The sequence below is a fragment of the Anas platyrhynchos genome, chromosome 3 (assembly GCF_047663525.1).
Source record: "Anas platyrhynchos isolate ZD024472 breed Pekin duck chromosome 3, IASCAAS_PekinDuck_T2T, whole genome shotgun sequence".
Taxonomy (NCBI): Eukaryota; Metazoa; Chordata; class Aves; order Anseriformes; family Anatidae; genus Anas; species Anas platyrhynchos.
The window spans coordinates 40,918,089-40,939,204 of NC_092589.1; the positions used below are offsets into that span (position 1 = coordinate 40,918,089).

The following is a 21,116-nucleotide window of genomic DNA, read 5'->3' on the forward strand; positions in this document are numbered from 1 at the left end:
CCAATCCATTGTTTAGATCTCAGTAATCCCATTTGAAATTGTGAAATTGTGCTACTTTTGGGTTACTATTAGGAAAAAAGAAAATACTATTAGAGAGTCTATGATACCGTCAAAGATGAGCTCTGATGCCATGTAAAATGATTTCAGCTGGACTTGAGAGACATATTAGTGTCTTAAGGCTGTTCATAATTCTCTTATAAACATGTTTTAGGGAGGGTAGCTTTAAAGTCTTGTAATCTGTAAGCTATTGATCTTAAGGATTTAACTATGGGTGGTTATAACATCAAAACTATTTTGGAACTGTGTTTGTGACTGAGAGAAAGAATGAGTAGTTTTCTGTACTTACAACTTCAATCTGTCATTCTGTCAGATATAATTTAGAAAAGGAGGATAGTGTTTGTTCCATGAGAACCTCTAACTGATTTTGTGATTTGTTTCAGTCGAGATTTGGTTGGTATACTCCTTTACAAATGGGTGTATCAAGTACTTATCTCCTTTTAAAGATACGGATAAGTTATTACTTGCGAAATCTAGCTCGGATCTGTGCGTGTGTACACATGCACGGGTCTGTTTATATCACCAACATGCATGAGCCAAACCTTAAAGTGCTGGTGTTCACTTTTCAAAGCAACATGCTTATGATGAAACAGAAAATAAGGTGGCTCGGTGTCACGGACATTTTTGACCATCTGAGCCATTGCATTTTCTGTTGTTGTTCACTCAGTTACTGTACACAGTCGCTTGTGCGTGCCTAATAACGCGTGCACGTTTCCAGGAACAGCAAGCACGGTCAGCAATCAAAAATGAGACAACTAAATACCTCTGGGTTTTACTCACTCTAGCTGGTTTGCTTTCTGTTGATTCTTCATTACAAACCTTCCCGCCTTGACATTCCCAGGCACTGGATTCACACTCCAGTCAGTGCTCTGTTTTTCACAAAGCCTTGTCATTCTGTAGCATTTCTGCTAACCCAGAGTCTTTCTTGTTTCCTCTCTGAAACAAGATGATCTTGAAACCATTGCTGGACATTCAGGCTGCTCATAGGCAGTTGTCTCTCTCTTTTTTTTTCTTTTTTTTTTCCCTGAAAGCGCCTTTGGGCATCTTTTCTGCAGATACCTACTGATTAATGGTTTTGATTAGACTATCTTCTCCCCTCACGTAACCTGTGGAACAGGGAGAGGTTATGTAAGTTACCACCTGGGACGGGGAAACCCTGGCTGCACGTACAGACTGGGCGATGAGACGCTGGAGAGCAGCCTAGAAGAGAGGGATCTGGGGGTCGTGGTAGACAGCAAGTTGAATATGAGCCGGCAGTGTGCCCTGGCAGCCAGGAGGGCCAACCGTGTCCTGGGGTGCATCAAGCACGGCATCGCTAGCAGGTCGAGGGAGGTGATTGTCCCGCTCTACTCTGCGCTGGTGCGGCCTCACCTCGAGTACTGTGTGCAGTTCTGGGCACCACAGTATAAAAAGGACATGAAACTGTTGGAGAGTGTCCAGAGGAGGGCTACGAAGATGGTGAAAGGCCTGGAGGGGAAGACGTACGAGGAACGGCTGAGGGCACTGGGCCTGTTCAGCCTGGAGAAGAGGAGGCTGAGGGGAGACCTCATCGCAGTCTACAACTTCCTCGTAAGGGGGTGTCGAGAGGCAGGAGACCTTTTCTCCATTAACACCAGCGACAGGACCCGCGGGAATGGAGTTAAGCTGAGGCAGGGGAAGTTTAGGCTGGACATCAGGAAGGGGTTCTTCACAGAGAGAGTGGTTGCACACTGGAACAGGCTCCCCAGGGAAGTGGTCACTGCACCGAGCCTGACTGAATTTAAGAAGAGATTGGACTGTGCACTTAGTCACATGGTCTGAACTTGGGTAGACCTGTGCGGTGTCAAGAGTTGGACTTGATGATCCTTAAGGGTCCCTTCCAACTCAGGATATTCTATGATTCTATGATTCTATGATTCAATGCAGTATCTGTTTGCTTTCCCTGTCAAAAAGGTTCATGAAACTATACTAATGACAAAGAATTTTAGGGCTGCCTTTGTAAGAATATTCAGTTCCATATGTAGTATTGATTCAAATTTGGTTACTGAATTGTTAACATACAGAAAACGAGACTGTTCAAAAATAGTTGCTGCATGAGATGTTCCTTGCATGCAGTCTTCTCTTAAGCCTCTAACCAGGGGCCCTACTTTCCATAGGAAACTTAGCCTACTTTCTGCTTTTGCCTGATGCACTGAATAGCACAAGAGGTAGAGATGTTAAAGCATCTTTTTGACTTTTTTTTTTTTAATGCAGAGTTTTTAATGTTTTATATCTTACTGAGCTTTTACATGTAATGCCATGAGCTTTTTGATTTCATATTTTTATGTAGCTCTTGCTTTGTGCTGTTTGGCACTTTTTTTGTCTTCAGCTTCCTACGTAACATACATGTATGTATGGAAAACTTGAAGGTGTTTTGAAGGTGAGCTGGAGAAGTAAAGTTTTGAAATCTGCCTGTGGGACATTCGGAGAATTTGGTGGCTGGCAGACATTGTGTGTGAGAAGAAAGTGCATGTGTGTTTTCTGTTTAAATAACCACCAATTATCAGTACTGGTGTGTTAAACCATCCTCATTAGTACTTCAGTCTAAGTTCATTCACAGTCAGAATGTTTTCATCCACATTTTTAACTGATTTTTTTTTCGTAGTCCCAATAGCTATTGCAGACTCCTTGGTCATGCTTTTAGTTGCAGCATTTCAGTGTACTGCTCGTACATGCCTAGAGGAAGCTTCCTGTATGTACCTCTTTGTTTGAGCATTTGTTTCTGTCTGGCAATTTTTTCACTGTATTTATTTTGTGGCCTGTGGGTAAGCCTGAGTGCTGGAAGAAGCTTTGCTGATAATTGTCACGTGCTGATTTACTCTTGTTTTTTTGTGCTTATTTTTACAAACATTTAGTCTTGCCATCTTACCATGTTGTTTTGTAGACCTGGATCTGTTTGCTAGTTTAAAGCCTTGCATTGGCGTCATGCTAAAACGCACTTAATTATCCTAGTTGATCGCGTGGCAAGTAAACTCTGTAGCTGGCTTTTTTGTTGTAAATGGTTGGCCTTTTATTTATTTGTTTTTGAAGGAACTCTGTTTCATCTGCATAGCGCATCCATCTAGTTAGAACTTCCCTAACCTATCAGCTGTTCCTGCTTAGAAGATGCTAGATGTCTTCCTACAAGCCATGATGTTGTCCTCTGTCTGGTCAGAAGGCTATAAAGCAAACAAAAGCAGAAGACTTCTCCTCACTCTTTTTATCTTGGGTTGACTTGCAGTTGTGGCTTGAACTCTGCTGACTTACTAGTTCTGGCTAGTAGTGAGCTGATAGGTATCGGTGCTTTGTTCTGTTTTGAATGTGGTGGTTATGGCTGTGCGAGGCAGCCTGTGGCCTGGAAACATCACCCTTGCCACGTGCTGGAGGCAGCACTGTGAAGGGAGCTAATGGAAGGTCAGCCATGGCTGCTGCTGTGTTTTGCACGTGGAATTATTATTCTGAAATACTGCTCAGTATCAGTAAAATATGACCAACTATTAGTGAATGTATTGCATACACTTTGTTAGCTGTTTGGTACGTGAGCTATATACTAAAGCAAATGCAGACTTCTCTTGATCAACCAGTATGTTGTTAAAATGGTGCCAGAATTTAAGACGCTGTGTCTTTTTTTTTTTTTTTTAGCACGACTAAGGGGCTAAACTCCTTTTTTTTTTTTTTTTTTTTTTTTTCCTGAAAGGCCTGAACAGCTCAGCAGACAAAGTGCTAGCATGCACACATACAGGCAGAGTTACTGGAATTGGATAAACGATGATGTATTGTCTCTTATTTTTATGAAAACATTGTGTCTTGTTTGAAAGCAGTTCATTGTGAGTTCATGGTTCTTCTGGTTCTGAGTTCACCATAGCATCAGAAATCTACTAAGTAAACCGGTATTTTGAGCATAACTAATTACTGCAGAATGCTAACTGTAACTCTTCTTCATTCCCTTCTGCAGAATGACAGGAAGGGAGTTTTTCTCTCGATTTCCAAGTCTTTATCCTTTCCTTCTCAAGCAGTTGGAGGTTGTAGCCAACACTTCAAACAGGTAAGATGATATCTCTGAAAGCTTTACAATAATAAAGTGCAATGTAAAGTTTAAACTGAGTTGTCACATATACCATAATGCTGCTATTTTCATCAGTGTTCTTGAAGATATGTAGTTCTTCTAGTGCTTTTCTAAGCCTTTTTCCTACAACTTGCACATTACAGTGAGGCTCTGGAATATGAAGTACTATTGAATCATTAGTAGCAGCTTTTATTCCTCCCTGTAGTTGCTGCATTCCTACGATCAGGTATTAAAGAAGGCGTATTTTTCAGGGCAGGACAGAAACTGGTTGTTCAACTGTCTCATTTTTAATGAGACTTCCTAATATGTTTAAATGATAGAAGGTCATAGGCCTAGTGTGACCCAAAATGACCACTTTCTAGACTGTGACACACTGACTTTGTGGAAGGTCCTTGATCTTTTTTTTTTTTTTTTTTTTTTTACTGAGTCCACAAATGGTGGCTGAGAGCTCCAGTTTGATCAATGCAGATGACACAGTTAAGGATGATGCTGATGCTAATACTCCCAGGTTCATGAACTTTTAAAGTAAACCAGTACTGCCTTTGTTTTTTCTTAAAATGTTATGGTATAAACTGTGGAAGTTCAGCGGCTGATTTAGAGGAGAGCTTCAGCTGTCTGTTTAATGGGCCTGTGGTGAATAGTTGGGAAGAAGTTGTTTTGACAGTCATTGCATGTTGTGCAGTCCCTGCTCTAGTGCATATATCCTGTGCAGCAGTCTGCTTTACCTGACAGCTTGAAGGGTGACAGTGTCATTGCTAGAAAATTTTGGAAGTCTTTGCACTGAAAAAGATGGAAAACTGTTGCCTGAGATACTGTCCTTTAATGCTTTTTTCAGTGCAAATTAAATCTTGCCTTTTTTTTTTCTCATTAACTACATAAGGAGTTGTTGATTTTTTTTATTTGGATTTCTGGTTGTTTTTACAGCATGAATAGTAGCCACTTGCTGTTGATGACAAAAGCTATTCTTTAATCCAGCCAGCCATTTGCCAAATGCACGTTTCTTTCCCAAATGAGAGAGACTCTTTTTTTGTTGTTGTTCTAAACCATCTTTTTGTAACTCAGCTTTCTCAGTTGCTCAGCTCTTGGAGAAACAATACCTGTTCTGGTGTTTAATGCTAATTCAAAGCAAGGGCAGCTCGCCGTTGTTACAGATAAAGGAGGCTTGGGACAATGTAGGATAGGAAAGGCAGCACAGCCTTAAGGTGCTTTCATAGAGGAGTCCTCAATGGTGCCCTAGATCTGATGCCATGTTTGATCCTAGCAAAGTTTGCACATCTTGCCATGGTCTGCCTAGTGCATCTTCTTGAACCAGAAGTGCTGAAGAGTACTGTGCGTGTGGAAGAGTCTCAAGACCAGCATGAAGGATGATACTTCACCAAAAGCTTTTTCCTACTTTTTTCTTTAGTGAAGCTGAAGAGCTGAAAATCCATCCGAGTTTGTTCCTTTTGCTTTTAATCCTGGGAAAGCTGTATCCATCTCCACTGGATGGCACTTACTCAGCACTCAGCATGGCACCATTTGTACCATTTATTATCAGGTAAGATAGTTCTCTGGTAGTTTTTCATATAATGGGAGTTCTTTGTAGAATCTCTGGGTGTGTTTGCTTTTTTAATGAAATGCCTTTTTAAAGCTTCTCTTCAGCTTTAAGCGTTCTTACAGGAAAAACACTGGTATTGATTGGTTGTATTTTCATTTCTTATTAAGTCTTGTTTGAGGGGAATGGAAAGAATTTCAGCTCATGCAAGCCATTGTGTGACTTGTTCATAAATTTTCATCTGCAAAAAAATGATTACTTGATTACTGCCAGAGAGGGGGTAGATGTAAACTGATGAGCTTGACTGGCTTTGTAAAACAAATCTTGCATTGCTAAACTCTTGATGGTATTTTTCAGTCCTGCAAAATGGTTGTTGGTAACTCATAAATAGTCAGTAGCTTATAAACTCACTAATTATTTTTTGTAGGTGCATGCATGTGCATACCTAGCTCCATATCCTATTTGTATGTACTTACATAGCTGCATAGAGGTGGACTTATCCTATATCTAATATATTTCTAAGATGACTTTAACTTTCATTTATATGGTGGTCATATTGAAAGACTCAACAGATACTTCTGCTTTTCTGTATGATGCTGGTGTGGGATGGGATGCCTGATAAGGGGACAGGGCTGTGGTGGGTGAGGGAAAATAAGCATAATCGCTATTTGAGAGGAAGTCTTGCTATATTTGTGAAAGCTTCAGAGCAGTAGGCTGAGAAAGTTCTGTGCCAGATCTTGTTCCTTTGGAGATAAAGTCATTTCTACCCTAAGATCTTCTGATAGATTTAAGTTTAAAAAAAAAATAACAGCCTGCTTATTCTTCACTGTAAATGTGATGTATCTCTTGCTTCTTATGATGTTTATCTGGAATTCTCAAGAATAATTTTTTTATTTTTTTTTTTAAGTAAAAACTACTTAAGCATTTTTAAATGCACTGTGTTTAGCCATTTAAAAGTTTTGTTCTTTTTTTTTTGCCACATTAAAATCTGAAATGCTTCGTGGAGAAACATTTAAAGCTGTATTTGTTGGTTACGTTCATTAACTAACGTTGTCTTTTTGCCTTTGTTACTACACCAGAGAAAGCTTATGTTTATTTTCCAGTAGAATGTTTCGGCATAGTTTCCCACGTCAGTAATAGATTTACCTTTGATAATCTTCTGGTTACATCTTTGGGGTTTTGTTTTTTGTATTACCTACTACTGTTAGCAAGGTCTGTACACCACCAGCAAAGTAAGTCTTTGACAGTAGTCACAATTACTTTTTGTGGTTATTTAAATCCTTTCAGAAGACTTGAGGAGAAAAACCCAACAACACCTTTGCAAGAAGAACCTGAAACATTTAAGACATTGGGCTTACCCTCCTTTTAACTACTGTTAGTGACTGTGTTCCTAAAGAGGAGTGGTGTGGTACAGGACGATGTTTTTTCCATTTGCTATCCTCTGAATGTGGCAGTAAGCACTCTGGATTCTGGTATAAGCCCAAAATAAAATACATATATATTACAGACAGCAAATTGTATTTGAGTGTACACACATGGGTTTCTCTTGGGCTATGTAGCAAAACATTGGCATTTTTTATGGTTGCCAGGGGACAATACTTTGGGATTTGCATGGCAGTAGAATGCATTTAGGAGATAGCTCGATGCGATATTAGTGACTGCATTTCCATGTACGGCTCTTCTGCCTTTGTTCTGTGAATACCATGATTGTCTTCAGTTCACTCTGAGTTAGCTGGAGTGAATGCCAGGGATTTACCTGGGAAAGATAAATACCTTGATGTTTTCCCTTCTATTCTGCTTGTGAATTTCCTTTCTACAGGAGCAGATGAACTGAAATAATTTTTCCTAGTCACTTGGTTGTTCTTTGGAAGGCAGTAATGAAGATGGCTGTGAAGTAGTCACTTGGGATCAAAGAGACGGCCTGATGCCAAAGGCCATGTTCATTGAGACATTAAATTGTATGTATTAACCAGTGCTTCGAATTGCTCAATACAGAATTATATTATATAACATCTATGTACACATATAATTACACGGTAGCCTATTGCAATTATAACATCTAATTGCTACAATTTATTGTGAGATTTTTAGTTTTTTCTTGCTGTGACACTGTCAAGGATAGATCCTGCTTACATGGTAGGGAGAGAGGAAGGGTGGCTTTAACTCATCACTGATTTTCAGACTCTTTCCAGGGCTCAACCCTCAAATGGCATTCATTTGTTGCTCTGAGAGGATGAGCAGAATGCTTAGTTTGCAAGCAAGTGAGCAGTTCTCTGAGCAAAACGGGGCTTAGGAGGAAGATTGGTAATTAGGCTTTTGAACAGTCTCTCTTAAGCCTGAGTGGAATTTTCCATCCAGTGGGAGTGGAGTTGTGGTTGCTCTGACCGTGCTGAGGAGAATTGCACAATATGAGTAGGATTAAATGCTACAAGGACAAATCTCAATCGCCATGCACATGCTTGCTACTCCCTGTTGAACTAGGGCATTTGATTGCCTTTCTGCAGTTTTATTAAAATCTATGTTTTTCCCTTCCCCCATGCAGATGTTTTATTTGGAAGGGAACAACCACTATGATTCACAACTTATTACCTCCAGCTTTTTTTTTTTTTCTTTTTTAAGAGCTAGATAGGTCTGCTTTACTGATTACTTTCTAAGATGAAGGAATGTACAGAATGTTTTTGATTAACAGGGGAGGTAATCGGGAGGTAATGTTTTAAGTACGAAAAAGAAACATAACCTCCCTTTCTCCTCCCCTAGCCCCTTTCAAAAACCTGTAATCTCTTCTGAATGATCCAAATTTGAGTTACCTTATGCCCTCTTGTACCGTAGCATTGCCAATGTGTTTGTTTAGTGTTAAATGTTCTGGACTGAATCATCTGAAGGAGTAAATGGGTATTGCTATATTGACTTGGATACTTTCAGTAATTGAAGTCTAGTCCTTTTTAGGAGCATGACTTCGAAATCATTTAAGCAGTTAAAAAAAACACACTAGCTTTAAAATCCTAAACTCAGTATAAGGTGGTTGTTTGGTTTGTTTTGTGTTAAAAACAAAACACAGCCTCCTTGGGTTTGTCTGGTGTTGCCTCGAACAAAACCTTATTTATTTATTTACTTACTTATTTATTTTGGTGGAATTTGGCCTGTAAAATTTTGTCAAATAAATTTCAAGGCAGTATTACTTCTAGGTATATGTTGTTGCAAGTCACTGAAGAAACTCTGAGAAAATTTTAAATAGAAGTGTGAACATCTTTCCATGAAATTAATGTAGTTATGAAACAGACACATCTTTCTTGTGGAAAAATCTATAATTTGCATCTTTCTGTAAAACAGAGGAATTGCTTTCAAAAATCCCTTCATGCTGTCTTTAATCAGGGACCAGGGATAGATGGTAGTGGAAAGTAGTAACCGTTTATTGTTGTTCTCTTCCCCCCTCCATCCACCAGACCTAATTGATATTTATTTATTTTTATTTTTTTAACTTTCTACTACTCCTGTGAGCTTGTCATTAATAGACAAGGATAATTACTGTCACACTTAGAGTTAAAATGATACTAGGATGGACAGAAAGCAAAATTGCATATAAAGAAGAAAAAGTTTTTGGCCCTGTTGCTGTAAGTCTCTCCTAAAAGTTAAGTTTGAGAAGGACAGGAGATGAGTGCATCAGCTGTGAACACAGTGCTGGCTCAAATTTTTCAAACTTGGAAGGAAAAGCAAAATACAATAATAATGATTAAAAAAATCTTAGGGCCCATGATTCCACATAAGTCTTCAGTCCATACATACCACGTAGTACTCTAGGTTTTATTCAGTGGATAAATGCCTTAAGTTGTGTTGACTTCTGGTTAAATCATTTCTTAACAGATGCCAATCCAGGCTAATAAGCAGGATATAGAAGATTTTTCTTACAATTTCAAAGCAAAATAAAAGTTTCTGTTATAAAAGATTGTACTCATTCAGTGAAGTCTGAGTGGTTCAGTGAGCAAAGTGCAGGTTATATATTTGTCCTGTACAAAATGCTGTTCTGAGATTAAGTGTTGTCAGATAACCAGTATTTAAAAAATGCTGTTATTCAAAATACTATTCTCTAATAGAAATAAGAACTTGAATTTTGATCTTTTATCACTAATTTTCTTTTTCAGTTCTTATTGGCCAAAGGGAATCAGTTTATCTTGGCAAATATTTGCTTGAAATATAAGAATAGCCTTTCAGTTGTGCTCTGCTTGAACGCAGTACAAAGGGCCATTTTCAGCAGTTTTCTGATTAGTGAAGTATTTAAGATCTTTCCCATGTAATGAAGCAACCTAAAGATGTTAAATAATACTATATTATTTAACTGCCCAAATATGGCTTTCAAATGCTAAGAGGATTTTATATACTTACATTATTACACTGTCTTTTACCATTGACTGATGTATCTCTGGTTCTTCGATTTTTATTTTTTTTTTCCTAAGATAAAAAAGGTCATTCTGATGCAGTTTTGCTTGTTCTTTACTGTGTCAATTCTTTTTCTACTTCTGTTCATAAATTCTTTGCATATTCCTTTCAGTTTTCATTGCTTCATTTACTTCACTGCAGATAAGGAAGAAATACTGTTGCAATAGTTTGCCTTTTGCTTTTGAAAAACAAATTCAATTGTGTAAAGATGCATACATAAAATTATGATCTTGCTGTTTTAACCTTTGTGTAGTAATATGGTAAGTAATTGATTTGTGCATTTTAGGCACTTTGAAAAAATGTGAATTAAGTGAGATTAATCCCCTTTTATTTTAGCTTCTTAGAAAGTAGAGTGTCTGAACATGAATTCAGACGCTCCCTAGGAATCAGAGTTGTCTTAATTTATAAATTTGTGAGAACTCAATTCTTAAGGAAATACCTTAAAGAAAAAGACCCAAGTATAGAGCTATTACTATTCTAGGAGGTGTTGTGATTATAAATATTTACTGGTCAATGATGTTACTTGCATTTGGGCATGTGGTTTGCTCCTTTGAAAAAGTTAACTGTCATTGATTTATGCTGGTTACTTTTATTGCTCTGTGTTGTGTTTAAGTAATTTCTGTTGAATTTTGTCTGGTCTGTCAGGCATCTGGTTGTTTTGGTAAAGCCCTGTGACAAAACCTGTATAGGCTGCATGGGAATTGTGCCTGGGACATGACGGAGTAATAAGGCAACAAACTTCAAATGTAAAACCAAAAGTGTGTATGAGACTTGGAATTAATTGTAAGACTTAACACTGAATAAAAATCACAAAAAGGGGGGAGTGAGGGAGATAGGGAGATCTAATAATAAAGCGTCCTCAGTTTGTTTGGGAAGAGCTTGATTGATCAGGAGTTGGACTCGATGATCCCTGTGGGGTATTCTACAATTCTATGACTGATTGAAATCATTCACTTATTTTTTGTTAAAAATACTGGTTATATATCTGGCTAACTGCAGGGTCCCCAATTTTCATTTGTTTCACACATGTACAATTGTGCATGCGAAAGTAGCACATCATCTTCTGTCTGACTTGAAAGCAGTTACTTGACTCTAGGCTGAACACTAGGATCCGTTGGCTAAGTGGTCAAGCAAGATAGCTGAATGGTTATGTTAGTGTGCTCCTTCTGCCTTTCTCCTCACTTTCTTTTATTTTAGTATATATGGTATGGCACCAATAGGAGAATTAATGTTAAAACTTGCTGGTTTTCAACTATCTTTACTGTACAACTGGGAATATTATCAGTGGTCTGATAAGCAAAGTACTTTTGTGGGAATGCCTTTTCATATCAGATGAAAAGAACTACATGTGTTTGCTGCAGCTTTGTTGTATTAAAATAGCTGCTCTTAATTACAATTGTTTGTAAAAGCATCTCCTTGGGTTTCCATATCAAATGCACATCTTCTTGGTCTTTGCTTTTTTCATCTTTTTTTTTTTCTTTTCAATGTGTTGTCTGGTCAGTGTAACTGCTTAGCATTGGAATTGTCTAAAATAATTTCTGACTTGGAATACCTGTGATAGTCAGAGCAAGGTTGTTGACCCCTTGGAATGCCCTGTCCTTGTGGAGATGCCCTGACCTGTCAGCGTATGACAGGGGCAGATGCTCTTTTGAATACAGGTAAGGTTCCTAAAATACATCTGCTGACATAGGCATACAAAAAATTGAACAAAACACACCTCTAAAACACGCATTGTTTTTTTTACATTCTCATTGTTTTGTAGTGTTTTCTGGAACTAAACCTATATAGTGAAACTAATCTTGATTTTTTTGTGAAAAGCTTTTTTTTTTTTTTTTTTGAAGTCACAGAAGCTCCTTTAGGCCTACAGTGGAGGAATTGCACTTATTAGGAACGTGGAAATGAAATGTCTTCTGTTAGAGAAAGCTGACTTGGTCAAGTCCCCTGTCGTGCACTGCACGCATGTGTGCACATACACTTTTTTTTTTTTTTTTCTTCTCCTCTTCTCTCTGACCCTATCCGGCCACTTTGGACAGAAGTGTAAGAGAGAAATATCTGACATCTGTGATGGAACTTGGGCGTAGTAGTGGATTAATAGAGAAATGCATTTCCCTTCTTAGTGTAATTCCTGTCTTGGGAGTTGGGACTGCACTTGGAGTTCTTCAGGTTCTAGTTAGAGCTTTATCTCTGTGTAATCCTAGTCGCATATTGTTTGCTACTGATCTCTACTTATGGTTTGTCTTGAGTGTTATTAATGAGCAGGTTTTGAGACTGTTTTTTTTTTTGTTTTAGAACCTTTAAATAACAAATGGTAAATAGCTTGGTGTTAGTTCACTTCAGATTGCAGTGATAGGGAAGACGATGAAATACTTCATCGGCAGTGCACTGCTCGAGACCTTCTCATCAACCAAAAGTCAACGTACAACTTGCATGTTTTTTGCTGTAATTTGCAGCCTTTTCTTTTAAATTGTGGGCAGATGTTCTCTTCCCATTCAAATGATGCCAACAGGAAATGTTGCTGCTTCTAGGTATTCATTGCTGATTCCTTATTCCAGTTTTTAGTTTTCATCCGTCTGTTGCTCATTGGCAGATTATCATCTGAAGCAATTTAAGAAGTATTCACAAAATGTAGGAATCTGTCATTTGGGGGGGGAAATAAGTGGTGATGTGTGGTCGTGAGCACTGGTAGTGAAAATATCTTTCTCCACTATTGCAGACTCCTGAAAAGGTCCAATGTCAGTGAGCAAGGGTTAAAACTTCATATGTGCTACTTAAAACATGAGCCAGTGAAAAATACAATGGGGTGCTCAGCTGTCAAAACAAAATTGGTCAGGTTAAGTAATTGTATTATATATTTTATATAGTTAAAAATAGTCAGTGATTAAGTACTTTGCTGGTGAAAATTAGGCCAAAAAATTATATGGTCAAAACTATATGGTCAAGATATGTAGCCAAATAGTAACATTTAGCCTGATTTGCAAAAGTATTTGCAGGAAGGAACAGTAAATGGAGAGAAGTAATGCACACTATGCACCTATGCAGAGGAAAGTAGGTATGTCATGGAAGGAAAACAATGTAATGGTAATAAGGGGGAAAAAGTCAGTATTATTTAAAAAGACCAGTCCTGAGTTTGAGAAGTTTGAGTTCATTATCGGGAAAGCCTTATGGAAGTGGGCTGGCGACTTTTGGTGGTACGGCCGGAAGGAAAAAGTCTTTTAGAACCCAGATCCTTTTGTTACTTCCATAGGTCTGATAAAAAAAAGTTTTCAAAATTGCTTGTTAAATTCTTGTTTGCAATCAGTTGAAACTTTAAAAATAATCACAAGGTGCTGAAATTTGCTTTATGCATTCAACTTGCCTTTCATAGTTTAAATAATGATACAGTCATATTTTTTTTGTCGTTGTTTTTTTCCCCACTACCCCCAGCTATTTTGGTATTAAGTGTTGTGTGTTTCTTTCCATTAATCTGCTTTTCTTAAACATCACAGTAGCTTTTCTCAAATTAACAAATTTAGAATAGAATTTTGAATGAAGGAGGCTGTAACCTCATGTGATTTCATTTCAACAAATAGTTAAACAAACCTAGACTGAAGTTAGCTACCTGATGATATTATTTGAGATTCCTCGATGGGAATGCAAGAAAGAAGTGCCATTTGAATTGTTTCAGCATGTTTTATAGCAAATCTCAATTTGAAGTGAGCATATTTCTGTTGCTCCAAAGTTTGCATGCAGTATAAGTAACAGGGTTCCTACCCATCCATGTTAGAGATCCCAGTTTATTGGCTGGCTGAATGACAGCAATTTAGGTTTCTGTTGTTGATCCAGCTTGTTATCAGTTGGCCATTTTTTACAATAACCTAGGTCTTGGTGACAAGGAGAGAAATGTGCACGGTTTCTTCCCAGAAGGCTTTTGGAAGCATGTGGAAAAACAACTCCTGGCATGACTTGTGGGGAGCCTTCACAAATAAGTCTGTGTGCTTTGCCTACATAGTTTCTGCAGTATCTACAGCTACTCTGATTCATTAAGTACTTGCTGGGAAGCATTGCCTGTACAAAACTATAAGGTGTTATCTTGATTGCCTGAGTTGGAAGAATAAAATACTTAACACAGTGTATAAGGAGAACAGAAATTTGGGCAACCATTAACTTCACTTTAAAGGAAATTGATAAGAGTGTAGAGATTTAGTACTATATAAATAACCTAAAATTAAACTTGATCTGTGTCTGTCTATGGTTGGGTTCAAACATTTTCTGGACTACATGCATGTGTTGATTGTAGATCTATAATCTACAACAAACTCTTAATACTTTTTATTATGTTTTTCTGCTTGTCAGGTATATATTGAGATGCTGTGTCAAAATTCCAGTTACTCTATTGAGATGGGGTTTTTTGTATGTTTTGTTTTGTCGTGTTTTTCTTAATTTCAGAATAAAGAACAAAAATTTGTCTTTAGGCCAATTAAAATACAGGTTTCCACAGGGAAATAAGCTTTAAAAATAAAGTGCTTTGCATATTTTAATTGCAAGGGAACAACAGAAGTGTGACAAAATGGAAAATAAGTGTGTTTCCTTAAAAGAGAATCACAAACCAAGCAAATCCATAAATAAAAAGCTTCAGGTACGTGTATAGCAGGTTACTGTTTATATTCCAGGAAAGATTGCTCTCCCATTAATGAATGGGGACAGTCATACCAATTTGTCCTGAAAACAGAAGTCCAAGATACATTAATTGCATGGAAGCATGGTGTTGTCTTTTTTTTTTTTTTTTTTAATGCTATCTTTGCACCTGTCTTTGCGTGGGGACTTCTTATACTGCATTTAGAAGTTGCTAAATGTAATATTTCGGGACCCTTTCAGTGAAACTGGTAGTGTACCTGGTTTGATTGGCAAGGTCGCAGACCCCTTCTGCAGAATGTTCCCTTCCACTGGAATGTGTCCAGTCTGGTCTCCTTTTGTTCCCGTCCTGTTCTCATGGCTGCTGTTCCTGATTGCCTCGTCCAACATACAGTGAAGGCGGTGTATGTGAATGTATTTCAATTGAGAATGAGCTTACAATGCTGTAATACTGAATGTAGGAACAATTATCTATAGTACTAATAAGCTGTGAAGTAATGAGTGATACATAGATCACTGTGTGGTGTTACCCAGTAAACCTGTCAATAATTGTTTTTCTCCTGGCTAAGCCTTGTTCTAACAACTGTAGGTATTACTTACTTTAATGAATGTATCGCTTACAGCTACAGTTACAATTCTTAAAATGATTTCAATTCATTTGTTTCTGTGACATTCATATAAAAGGTAATCCTTAGTGTGTTGGTTTGGGTAACACAAGGTCTGTTGAGAGGGAGTAATAAGGAAGGGAGAAAAAGAATCACATAGGAAACACCTGCAGTTCTTTTTTAAAAAAGCAACGTGAAGATATTTTTATTTACCACTAGTGTTCTGTTGTTCATAGCTGGAGTAATAAATTAGATACTTTTGATGTGTGCAGAGGAGTGCGGAATCCTTGTGTGCCTTATGAGAATTGCTCATATAAATTATGTCAGTCAGCAGCTTTGTTCAAGATCTAAGTGTTAACGCTGGAGCGGAGCAGTGGAAATACACTGAATCTACAGTTACACAAAGTGAAAGCTGTTCAGATTTATTGACTTTTTGTTCTTGATCATGAACTGTTTGAAGTAAACATGTTTACATCCAAAACCTCGTGCACCTAGATAAACAGTGCCGAATTTAACATGGCCTGCTACTTCAGTGGTGGTTAATAGCCCTGAGCATTCAATACAAGTGTATCCCATAAGGATTTTGCAAGTTTTCTTTGCTTCTTGCTACCTTGAGATATAACAAAATGTGTTGTGCTGATGTGTTGTGTGTTCTAACAAAGACAACGTTTTAGGCGTTACTTAGATTTGAGAGTTTGCTTACACATGAGCTGCATGTAAAGAAGGTCGCCTACAGAAAACACTTCTCGTTTTCCCCACTTGTTCTTCAAATCAAAGCAAGTAAGATTCAAATAGAGGTACGCATGCACACACACGTTGCCCAGAGGGGTGCAAGGCTCTGCTGCTGCTGCTTGGCCTGCAGGGACACTAAGAGCAGGTGTCCAGGCACAGGTTTGGTTGTGGGGTTGTAGCCTGGGATGGGACTGCTGTTCCCCTCTGCCAGCACCGGGCCGGGCAGCTGCCACGGTGGTGACACCGCTCTTTGTTACGGTGTGCGGCTCCTTGCAGGCTGCTGTAGCCAGCAGCAAAAAGTGGCTGCGTTGGGCTGGATTTGTCTTGCGTTACCCAGCTGTTTTATTTACTCATTCTTCCTCTCACTTTTTCAGAATCGGTCCAGATTAGTTGTAATTACAGGTAAGAGATGATATCCACATGGCATCTGGCAAACAGCAGACCTGCCTACTCTTAACTTAGGGTGCTGTTACAGGCTATGTGGAAAAAACAGTGTTTATTTTGACATTCTTCTGTCAAACTTGTTACATGATTGAGGAATGAAGCCAAGTGCCTCCAGAACAAGAGAGAAGCACACACACATTGAGTGCCTTCAGGGTATCCAGAAGTTCAGGGATAGGTGACTAACGGTGGCCTGCCATGATATCTGGCATGTGTGTGTGAAAAGGAGTGTTCTTAAATGTTATCTGTGGTGTTTGTTGGGGTATGAAACAAAACAGCTTCCTTTGAGTATTAGAAGGGAAATGGGAAAAGAAACAGCAGAAGTGGGAACCTTGCTCAGATTTGAGAAGCTGTTTGTAAGTATGAAATGTCTTCCTTGTGTGCCCATAGGTGTTCATGTGAAGCATATACTTTGTTGTTCTTAAGCTTTGTGATGCTCTTGTTCCTTCCTAGGAGTGCTCTTGGAGGCTTTCCATGAATTTTTTAAGTTAAGTGGCTGTACTGCAAGCTATGTAGCCAGGAACAGCCTGAGAAGTTGGGGTTTGTGTTGGGGTGCAGCAGGTGCACAGCACGATGGCAGGCTGGTGGCTGGGCAGCCCTTCAGGCGAGCAGAAGCTGTGGGTTTGCATTTTCCTCAGGCTCAGAAAGTTGCAGAACTGGGACTGCTGCGTCCTGGGCCAGCTCTCCACCTGCTGGGCACCGGGGTGTTTGCCCAGGGGAGGGAGGAGGAGGAAGAGGAGGAGGTCACTGCCTCCTGACTGAGGATCCTCAAAGTGCAAAGCAGAACCTGATCTGAGGGCCCCAGTTTGGCTTCTTTGTGGGGTCGAGGTGGGGGAACACTCACCTGCTGAAGTTATTTTTTAGAGAACAGCAGTTTGGGGCATGAAGAGAAGTGAATATTAGACTTGTCTGTAGTTTTGCCTTAAGCCTTTGCCTGACATACATTCAGTATGAATGCTGAGGTGGCAGTCTCCAACCATTCCCTCTTGTGAAGCTGGAATTCGGGGAGCTTTACTCTTGATTTTAACCTTCAGTTTTACCCTTAATGTGAAATTATTTCCTTTATTGTGAATATATAGCAGTCACTTCTATGTCTGTACTAAGTTTGATAAAATAACAATCTGGAGTAAAATGTAATATGTAAAATAGTGTATGTCCATACATGTATAATGTCTGTGGTAAATATTTTTTTTTTTTTTTTTTCAAGAAAGCCAAGTTTAAATCAGGTTATTTAGAAGTTGTTCTCAACTCTCATTTTTAACCAGTAAGAAAAAAAATACCACACAGCTCCATTCTAATTTGTTGCATTGTGTTCAAGGACAAACCTCCCTCTGAATCACGCAGTTTTGGAAAGCACCCTTGCACAAGTTAGAGGAAAGCCTGGCATTTTCCCCATTTTCCACTGTTCATTCTGAAGGGATGTCAGATTCCTTGGGAAAAAATAATTTGTGAAAGGTCACAAACAAAATAAAGAACATTCTTGAGTATACAGTTACAGCTAATTGAGAGCTGGACACACAGTGCAACAACAACGTCGCTCGTGTTTGGAAAGAGCATCTGTATGCAGGGAGGGCTGGGTTGAGGAACCGTGGTGTGGCACAAATAAAGGAATGGTTGGGGACAAATCACTTTTCAGGTTTACTTTCAACATACAGTAAAATTAAAATGTTTTTGTTTAAAAAGACTGAATTTGTTTTTGCTGAGGGCTAAGCTGGCTTCTTGCATCATGTCAATACAGGATTAAAGCTTTTCCATATGGAAGAGCCTCCGGTTGTGACTGCTCTGCTTCCGCATCCTGTTGTGAAGAGCCTACTCTTTGCTTTTCCTTTTCAAAGATGATCTTCCTAAAAATCTTCCCTAAGGGAAAAGATGGGAAGGTAGAGGATAGAATATGCTGCCATACCATGAGGGTGAAATTTCCAACACAATGTAGTTTAGGGTAGAATAGAGCTCCATACTTCCTTACCGCAAGATTTGTGTGTTTCAGGCACATTGTGGCCTACCAGAACTAAATTGTCAGAACTGTTAGGCTATTACACTAGGTCTATTTAGTGTCTTCTGTTCAAAACCCTTATTAATTCAGTTGCTGGCTCAAGATGGAAACTGTTTTCTGTATTTCTTTGAAGTGAGCTAAAGCAAGCAGCTACTTGGGGTATTGACTTAAATTTGCTAGAGGTATTTGAAACTTTAGAATGTCTTTTAATCTAATTTAATTTTTTAAATAAGTAAATACTTTTAAATAAGTAAGCGTGACCCTGCAGGCATTGTTTGAGAGCCCTGAAAAGTGGTTTTCCTATCCTGGCAGAGGGCATGATTTTGTCAGCTGAAAATACGTAAGAAGCAATTCGGGAAAAAATGGGAAGGGTCAGAGGAAGGAAGGACATCTCTCTGGCTCATCATACGCAGTATCAAAACACAACTTCTGCCACAGTGCATTGTATATCATATAAGCTATTTGGACATTTGATTTCAAATCCTGTGATAACTTCCTTGGTTGTCTGGGAGTGAGTGGCTGAGCTGTGCTGAGCTGTAGCTGTGTTACAAAAGCTGACACGTGCGCCAATTACCAGCTTTGAAAGCCTAACCCTAACCAACTTCCAGTTTGTAAAAGATTTCACTACTCAGTGTACATGCTACTGAAGTAGTGTACAGCTGATAAAATATTACTGTAACTGTGTAGCTGAATAGTTAATTATATGTATATTTCTACCTCTACAGCTAGTAAAAAAGTTAATAGCGTAAGATAAAAAGTCCTTTTCGGCCTGTGTCTTATGTGCAGTTTTGAGTCTTATCAGTTCATTCTGAATAAATAAAAATTATTTACTTTTGAGATAGTCATTACACATAATAAAAAAGTTTTTTTTATGTGTCTGTTACTTGTAAACCTGTTTTCTGTCTTTAAATGTATTTTAAGAGTCAGCGGGAGATAAGACCTAAAATTCCTGTAGACACTGTGTTGTTCTGAGGTGAACATCTGATTAAGAACATGGAGTGTACTTAATTGAAATCAAACTCAGGATATGTTAGAATTGGTGTTCAGTAAGTAAAGTAAACAAAGAAAATGGAATGGCACAATGCTTGTACCTGCTTCGTGGCATAATTGTATCTATCTATCTGTCTATTTATTTATGAATTTATCTAAACACAGAAACTTATGAAGGCAAAAAGCCTTCAACACGGCTGTAGTGTGGCTTCTGTTTCTGGGCAAATAGTCTTTCACTCCTGAAAAGAAGGACTGCATTTGATTTGTGATGAGCGTGTCATTAGGTTGTCCTTTGTTTTATCCTGTAAAAAATCGCAACTAATCCAAACATTTAAGTTTTTAGCCACAGCAGTGGATTGCATCTGGATGACCAAAACTACGTATTTCTTTTTCTAGGTGTGGGCATTCTCCTGTGTACCGTTCCCGTGAGATGTCAGGTCGGGCCCTTGTTCCATTTGTTATGGTCAGTGAAGTGCCGCACACAGTAACATCACTGCTGAGGGAGCTTCCAGACTGTACCAGTCCTTGCATACGACAGAATAATATTCACGGAACGCTTCTGCAAGTATGTTTTTATGGTGTCTTTTGTTGTTTTTTTTTTGGTGGTACTTTACAGTCAGATAAAATGCAGTGAGCTGTGCTGAGTGTTGACACGTTGTTAAACTACGTATAAAGACTGCTTTTGAGTCGATTCTCTCAGATGATAAATATGGGATGCAAATTTCAACAGTCATTAGAAGACTGCAAGTTGTAAATATCAACATTTACATTTCGTATAATGTTTCATCTCTGGAGATTAAAGTGCTTTGAGAGCAAATATCTTTATCTAAACATATCTAGAGAGATCCGTGTGACTCACCCAGAATCACAGAGCAAATCTGCGGCAGAGCTGAACTCCGAGCACCAGAAATATCATAGATGTTGAGACTTGCTGCTTACCTACATATTTATGTACAACTTGATTTGCCATTCCTGCTACATCATGGGCTTCACGTCAGTTTGCTGTGCACAATGTGATAAGTTTTATACTGTATTCTTCAGAAAACATTCTGGAGAACAGCTCGCTATCAGTTGGGAATCAGAAATTTCTTCATTCCTCATACATCATTCCTTTGGTTTATGGCAGTCGGTTCAGTGTGTTTGATTTTTAAGCTATCATGGTAATAAGTTACCCATTTTTATTGCCTGTTTTTCACAAGCAACCCTCCAACAAAGGCATATTGTATATGTTCGGCTCTGTTAGTCTGCCTCTGTTAGCTGGCAATCTGTCTTGGAACACATTCCCATTGTAAAGTGTGTGGTGTTGTGTGTCTGTGTATGTGTTTGCGGGATATTATTTTTATGTATCTCTTCCAGCTTATTATTTCCCTTTCAAATCATGACCTTACGGGAAGCCCACGATAAGGAAATGAGTAAAGTCTCTCTAGAGCTGTTATTGCCAACTTTACCTGTACCTCTCCACACTGATTATCAGCTTGTTTCTAATATATATTAACTGACAAGAAATAATTGGAAATCTGATAATTCCTTCAGTGTTTTTAGAAGTTGGTGTCACTTTGCTTGTCTAAAAAGGAATGTTGATAATTTTGGAAAATTGGCATCTTGTGAAAGATGCCAACTAGCTGGATTGGGATCAGAGGAGTTCATCCAATTTAA

General features: G+C 38.5%; 1 protein-coding gene across 2 annotated transcripts in view; it reads left to right on the forward strand.

Annotated features, from left to right (window-relative positions):
• Positions 1–21,116, forward strand: part of THADA (THADA armadillo repeat containing) — a 161,280-nt gene that overhangs the window by 50,807 nt on the left and 89,357 nt on the right. For both annotated transcript variants that reach the window (XM_027454105.3, XM_072035746.1), the window contains exons 27-29: positions 4,010–4,099; positions 5,526–5,657; positions 19,857–20,025. In XM_027454105.3, coding sequence (XP_027309906.1) covers positions 4,010–4,099; positions 5,526–5,657; positions 19,857–20,025 — 391 coding nt within the window. The remainder of the gene's footprint in view (positions 1–4,009; positions 4,100–5,525; positions 5,658–19,856; positions 20,026–21,116) is intronic.